Source organism: Mucor mucedo, assembly GCF_025094135.1.
Source record: "Mucor mucedo strain NRRL 3635 chromosome Unknown EV154scaffold_259, whole genome shotgun sequence".
Taxonomy (NCBI): Eukaryota; Fungi; Mucoromycota; class Mucoromycetes; order Mucorales; family Mucoraceae; genus Mucor; species Mucor mucedo.
The window spans coordinates 2,123-9,763 of NW_026252543.1; the positions used below are offsets into that span (position 1 = coordinate 2,123).

Consider the following 7,641-nt stretch of genomic DNA (forward strand, 5'->3'; position numbering starts at 1 on the left):
GAGGGCTGAGGACACTACCTTGTAATACTCCAGTGATTGGTTTGAAGTTTGGTGATTGGTGGTTTCCATTGATGACTTGAATGTTAACTTGATCAAATAAATTTTTCAAGATATTTAATAGTCTATGGTTGCAGTTTTTGTTATACATGGTGTTCCAGATTGTTTCACGTGGGCACTGATCGTATGCTTTCGCAACGTCCAGTGTGATGACAGCAGGTGGGGTGTTGTTGTTGTTAATTTTGAACCTATGCATTAATTCATCCAGTACCACGGCGTGATCCATGGCAGACAATTTGGGTTTGAATCCTCCTTGCTGTATACTAATGAAATTTGTTTGCTGGTATAGTTGATCTTGGAGGCAGTATTCCATTACTTTTCGAAATGTAGACGTCAAGCTGATTGGTCGGTAGTTATTGGGCATTGTTTGGTCACCTGCACCTTTGTAGATGGGAACAATTTGTGATTGTCGCCATAATTCAGGTGTGTATCCAGTAATCCAGCAAATGCGGAAGAGTAATTTCAATATAGTTGTGGATGAGTCGATAATGGGTTTGATCATTTCGGAGGTGATGTGATCGCTGCCCGGACTCTTTTTGTTTGGAAGCCTTTTAATAGCGTTGTAGATATGATTCTCTTGAAATGGGCAGTCCTGAAAATCATAAGTATTAAAAGTTTCTGTGATATTAGTGTGTGGATTATTATTATTAGTGTTAGTGTTGTTAGTAGTATGTATTATTTTGTTTTGTGGTTGCGGTAAATTTCTACCATCAAATATACCCTCGAGGTAATGTGCCATTGAATTGACAGCATGTTGGGGTCCTTCTTCGGTAGTGTATCGATGCGTGTTTTTATTTTTTGAGTTGATTATTCTTTTGACAATTGGTATTGCTGCAGTGTGATCCTCGTCTAATTTTGTACAAAATTTCTGATATGCTTCAGTGCGGGCTTGTTTAATATTTTTTTTCAATTCTCGATCTGCTGCTTTGTATCTACTCCACCATATACCGGATTGAAATCCAACGGATTTACGCCATCGAGTATAGCATGCCTGTCTAAAATTGGCTCGACCTTGTAAGCACTTATTCCAGAACCATTTCCAGTTTTTAGGTCTGTAATCTGCTTCTGTTATTATAGTGTTAAGTGAGTAATATATAGAATTGTAGAATTCTTCGGTAATGTATTCAATAGTATCAATATTATTTTGTTGGTTTTCTATTAGAAGTGATGAAATATCTGCGATTGTTGCAAGATATGTTGAGAAGGTTGTTAATTTGTTGATCAAGTTTTTTTCTTGGATTTGATTGTTGAAAGTTGTAATATATGCGTTTGTTACATCATGGTCGATGAGTCTGTTGATTTTCCATCTTTTTCGTTGTTGCTCTTTGTTTTCTGGTTCGGCTGATGTTTGATTATCCCACATAAATGATAGGGTCATCAATTTATGATCGGATCCAAGGATAGCAAGATCATCGCGAATAGTGAGCGTGGGTTGTTGTAAGTCATTTGGGCTAAGAAAATAGTCGACTATGCTATTTTCTGTTGTGTTGTTATGTACCTGAAAATTAATTCGTGTATATTTTTTGTATTGTAGTTTAGCATTCCAGTTAATGATACCGTAGTCGCGTATAATTTTGCATAATTTTGTTCCCCTAGTATTCCATCGACTATCACCAGTGACTTTACCCATACGTGCATTGAGGTCACCACAGATAATAACATTTGATGATAAAGGAATGGATTCTATAATTTGAATTGCTAGGTTATTTTCTAAGGAAGGTGTGGGGGGTAAGTAGAGACAGTATATTTTTAAGTTATCTATTGTGCAGATAATGTAGTATTCGGATTTTGTTGTATCCACATAAAGTTTTTCATATTTTAGTTGGGGTTAATAAATAAGGATATACCCCTTTCATGACGGTAAGAATTAGAGACTGGATGTCCATATTGGTGATATTGAGTCCAGTCAGTTGGTAAATTAGAGGCTGATGGTGGCAGCCAGGTTTCAGTAATAAATAATAGGTCGGTGTTTTTACAGTAGAATATAGTAGAGTCAATGGCTTCCTCGCGGAGTTTACCATTGGCGTTTATGCAGCTTATGTTGAGTTTCCTCTTCATAATGCTTCATCCATTTCTGTTGTTTGTTGTTCTGTTGGTAGATTATTATTTTCAGGGGTACTTTCATCTTTCTTTTCAGTTGGAGAGGGAGTAGCTGTTTTATTGCTGGCAGTAGTATTGTTTGGTGTGGGTGTATTGGTATTATTTTTTTGTTTATTTGTTTGTTGTTCGAATTTTTTATTCCATTCGGTGATAAAATTTTCATGTTGTTCTGTTGTTATTAATTTTTCCTTTACGAAAAATGCTGCTACGGAACGAGAGATATGGTTGCGGATGAATGGCAATGCACGGACAATGCGTTCATTATGCTTCTTTTCTGCAAGTTTTGTTTTTTCCTCTATACTAATATCATTGTATTGAGGGTCGGAGATGGTTGAGGGGTTAGTTGGATCGTATTTTTCTATATTTGATACTTTTGATTTCAGGAGCGTGTCTATAAGTTCTTGTTTGTAATTGACATGTACTAATAGCGCTACTACATTTCTGGCTGGGTAGTGGATGTCCAAGATACGGCCATTAATGATTCCTAATTTTTTTAAATTGCTGCGCTGTTGCTTTCGGCTAATTCTTGATTTTGCTGGATAATACACATATGTGTATCCTTGGTTGTCGTTGGTAGGGGCAGTAAATGCTCTAATGGCACCTGCAATGTTAATATTTTTTTGGGTTTAGTAGTATTGTTTTTTAAGTTTTTTATGTTATTATTATTATTTTTTGTTTTTTCTTTAGTGTTTGTGTTACGAATTTTATCCTGCATAGTTGAGTTGTATGCATGTGCATATTTGGATGCTGATGATCCCTGGTTGTTGGAGAGAGGGGGGAATTCCTCCATATCTTCTTCCATTGTCGTATCATATTCCCCGTTTTGGTGTTGTTGTTGTTGTTGTTGTTGCTGCAGATCGTTTAGCATTTCATTTTTTGATTGAGCCAAGTTCTTTTTTTCGAGGTGTATGCTCCTCTCGTTGGCTGCTTTCATTTGGAGCTTCATTTGTGTGTTTTCTTTTTTAAGTTCTTCCACTTGTTGTTGGAGAGCTTTTACGGTTTCCAGTATAGATGCCAAGGTACTTTCGTTGTTGTTGTTGTTTTTGTTGTTTTTTGTTGGCGTTGACTTGCTGCGTGTCATTTCCAAGTTGTCGTCGCTTTCTATTCTAGTGCGTTTATTTTGTTGCGAAGTCTTTTTGGTGGTTGTTGTCATTGGTGCTTCAGGTGTGGGGTAAGGTACATCTATGGGGATTGCTCCCGATGCTTTCGCTTGAGTGATTTCATGCTGCATAGATGAAATTGATATTTTTTGTTGACATGCTGTGCATGAGAACAATGGGTGGGGGTTGCTGGCATTAGTGTTACCAATGTAAATAATTGTACCTTTGTTGATACATTTTGGACACGTAATTGAGCTTTTGTATGTTTCAAAGTTTGCTAATGTTACCCGATCAGCTGGGGGGAGGGTATCCATAACAGAAGCGTTCTTCTGTTTAGGAGGTGCCATTGTTGGTTTGATTATTTTATTTATTTTTTTGGGTTGGTTTTTTTTGTTTGTTGAGGGTGGGAATGAATCTTCCAAAAGCAATTTAGAATTCCAGGAGGAATGAAAATAGATTTTTGGTTAATTAAAATATGTGGGCGTTTCGATAGGATAGTTTTTGATTGCTGTAGGTAGGTAGATTAAGAATTGTGAGGAATGTGGCTTGGCTTGCAGGAAAAAAGTGTATAAAAGGGCTGATTTTTTCGCGCGCGACCTTACTCGGTATTAACCTCGCGCGGTTGGTTAAGTCTTAACATTAGAAGTTTATTAATAATCGCTTATTAAAATATTGTATCAAGATCCCATTAATCGGGCAATGTTTGGATACGAATATGAGGATTTGGGGGGTGTGTTGTTAAAAATTAAAGCCTCATAGGAGGAAAATTAAAAAAAGGGGAAAGGGTTTGTTTGTAAATAATAAAAGTAAATAAAAGATCAATTTGACAGATTAGCATGATTTCGAATTGAATTTCAGCTAGGCCGTCGGTTTTGCATGAATGGGTTACGAGATGAGAAGTCAGAAAGGTCATAGCGTTGGTCAGTGATGATTGGTTGGTGAGGATTTGGAGAGAGATTGAGTGTTATTAGTGTGGGAGCGGATTTGAGTGACGTAATAGTAAGCGGGGGAAAGTGTTGTGCGTAAGAGGGTTTTTTTTTTTTTTTTTTTTTTTTTTTTTTTTTTTTTTTTTGCCCTGTATATTTTTTTTTTTTTTTTTTTTTTTTTTTTTTTTTTTTTTTTACAATGCACTATTCCATAATCCACTTGTAGAAGAGAACACCAGGATCGGGTTCATCGACGAAAGTTTCTTGGGTTTTGTGACAGATCTGATCAACGAGGAATAGAATGTTGAGGAGGTCGGTCCAGAGAGGTTGCCATTTGATTATTAGATTTTGTTTTTCAGTGATGGACTTGGGCTTGTTAGTTGGGAGTGATTTTAATATTGCGTCGATTGGGTTGATATCATTATGGAAACCACGTTGAATATTTTCCCAGTATGTCTCGGGGATAGCTGGACATACAAGCAAGTGATTTCGACTCATGTGACCGCCACAGTGACAATTCGGCTTTCCACCAGGTAACCAATTCATGCGCCACCTAAGGAGTCGCCTACGTTCTTTTCTAGTCATAGGAATTGTGAGGATTGGATCTATTTTTAAATCAGATCTGCAGCCTTGTATCATCTTTTCCGAAGAATTGATGATGGCGTCAGATCTGTAGGAAGAGATTGTGTGAGTAAGTTTTGTAAAGATGGAGTTGGGAGAGTTATCTTGTTGTAGTGCTTGGAATATTGGATTTTTGTTTTTGATTAGGTTTAGCTTGCTATATCTTGTGTTGGATTGAATAATTTTGTGGATTAATGAATCGGATGGGAGAGAAGCGGAGCGGATTAAGTATTTGGAGTTTAGTGTGTACCATCGTTCGACCATACTTGGAAGATTGACCATAACCCGTAGTGATTTGACAGATGAGTTGGTAAACCCGCCGACAATCATCCGAAGACAGTCATCTTGAAGGCGTTCCAGAGCTGCAAAGTTAGTTGTTTTGAAATTAGATATACACAAACCATATTCGATTTTTGGTCGGATAAATTGCTTGTATATAATGATGGAAAGTAATAAAGAAAAGCCATTTGTGCGGGCACCAATTTGATGGATTCGATGCATGCTGTTGTTGACTTTTTGTTTGAGGTTATTGATGAATGCTTGGGTGTCCATTCCAAGGTGGTTGAATTGAAGACCCAGGTATTTCACTGTGGGGGCGGTTGGTAGATCAGTGTTGTATAATGTAAATGTTGTTGAGTATGTTGGAGATGATATGACGGTGCATTTTGTTGGCGACCATCGATATCCATTCAGTAAGGAATGCTCTTCACATAGGTCTAAAAGATGCTGCATTTTATTTGGAGGTGATATCAGGACAACATCATCGGCAAATAATAGGCAGTTGATATCTTGTAGATTATTGGATTGATGAATTTCACTCAATTGTTGAGGAAGCGAGTTGATAAATATAGAGTATAGATGGGGGCTGAGAACGCTGCCTTGTAGTACTCCAGTGATTGGTTGAAATTTATAGGATTGGTGATTTCCATTGATGACTTGTATGTTGACTTGGTCGAATAAATTTTTCAGAATATTTAGTAGTCTAGGATTGCAGTTTTTGTTGTGCATAGTATTCCAGATTGTATTACGTGGGCATTGATCGTATGCTTTTGCAACGTCAAGTGTAATTACTGCTGGAGGGGTGTTGTTGTTGTTGATTTTAAATCGATGCATTAATTCATCAAGCACTACGGCGTGATCCATGGCAGACAATTTGGGTTTGAACCCTCCTTGTTGTATGCTGATGAATTTGTTTGTTGGTATAAATGATCTTGGATGCAATATTCCATGACTTTTCTGAACGTTGATGTCAGGCTGATAGGTCTATAATTGCTGGGCTGTGTTTGATCACCGGCACCTTTATAAATAGGGACAATTTGGGATTGACGCCATATTGCGGGTGTGTATCCAGTAATCCAGCTTATTCGGAATAGGTGGTTTAGTATTGTTGAGGTAGAGTCGATGATGGGTTTGATCATTTCGGATGTGATGTGATCGCTGCCCGGACTCTTTTTATTGGGAAGCCTTTTAATAGCGTTGTAGATATGATTTTCTGTGAAGGGGCAGTCATGAAAATCATAGGTATTAATAGGTTCTGTTGTATTGGTATTAGGATTGTTAGTAGTATTAGTATTATTAGTAGTATGTATTATATTGTTTTGAGGTTGTGGTAGGTTTCTTCCGTCGAATATACCCTCTAGATACTGTGCCATAGAGTCAACAGCATGTTGTGGGCCTTCTTCAGTTGTATACCTATGTGTGTTTTTGTTTTTTGATTGTATTATTCTTTTAACAATTGGAATGGCAGCAGTGGGATCATCATCCAATTTTTCACAAAATTTATGGTATGCTGCTGTGCGCGCTTGTTTGACTTCTTTCTTTAGATCTCGGTCAGCTGCCTTATACCTACTCCACCATAAACCCGATTGGAATCCAATTGATTTACGCCATCGTGTGTAACAGGCTTGTCTAAAGTTTGCTCGGCCTTGTAGGGATTTATTCCAGAACCATTTCCAGTTTTTCGGCCTGTAGTCTGCTTCTGTGATAATAGTATCAAGTGAGTAGTAAATTATATTGTATAGTTCTTCAGTAAAGTATTCGATTGTGTCGATGTTTTCTTGTCGATTTTCTATAATTGTGGATGAAATATCTGCGATTGTTGCAAGATATGTTTGGTATGCTGTCAGTTTGTTGATCAAGTTTTTTTCTTGGATTTGGTTTTTGAAAGTGGTAATATATGCAGTTGCTACATCATGGTCGATGAGTCTGTTGATTTTCCATCTTTTTCTTTGTTGTTGTTTGTTTTCTGATTCGGTTGATTTTAAATTATCCCATATAAATGATAAGGTCATCAATTTATGATCGGATCCAAGGATAGCAAGATCATCACGAATATCGAGGGTGGGTTGTTGTAAGTCTTGTGGGCTAAGAAAATAGTCGACAATGCTATTTTCTGTTGTGTTGTTATGTACCTGAAAATTAATTCGTGTATATTTTTTGTATTGTAGTTTAGCATTCCAGTTAATGATACCGTAGTCGCGTATAATTTTGCATAATTTTGTTCCCCTAGTGTTCCATCGACTATCACCAGTGACTTTACCCATACGTGCATTGAGATCACCACAGATAATGACATTTGATGATAAAGGAATGGATTCTATAATTTGAATTGCTAGGTTATTTTCTAAGGAAGGTGTGGGGGGTAAGTAGAGACAGTATATTTTTAAGTTATCTATTGTGCAGATAATGTAGTATTCGGATTTTGTTGTATCCACATAAAGTTTTTCATATTTTAGATTGGGGTTAATAAATAAGGATATACCCCTTTCATGACGGTAAGAATTAGAGACTGGATGTCCATATTGGTGATATTGAGTCCAGTCAGTTGGTAAATTAGA

At 37.0% G+C, this 7,641-nt stretch overlaps 1 protein-coding gene across 1 annotated transcript; it reads right to left on the minus strand.

Annotated features, from left to right (window-relative positions):
- Positions 1-3,119: 3,119 nt before the first annotated feature.
- On the minus strand, positions 3,120-3,604 carry EV154DRAFT_488582 (uncharacterized protein; the record flags this gene model as incomplete). Its single annotated transcript, XM_051599148.1, has 2 exons — positions 3,120-3,263; positions 3,338-3,604. 2 exons carry the CDS (start codon positions 3,602-3,604, stop codon positions 3,120-3,122), a joined length of 411 nt encoding a protein of 136 aa, XP_051450338.1.
- Between the last annotated feature and the right edge of the window lie 4,037 nt (positions 3,605-7,641).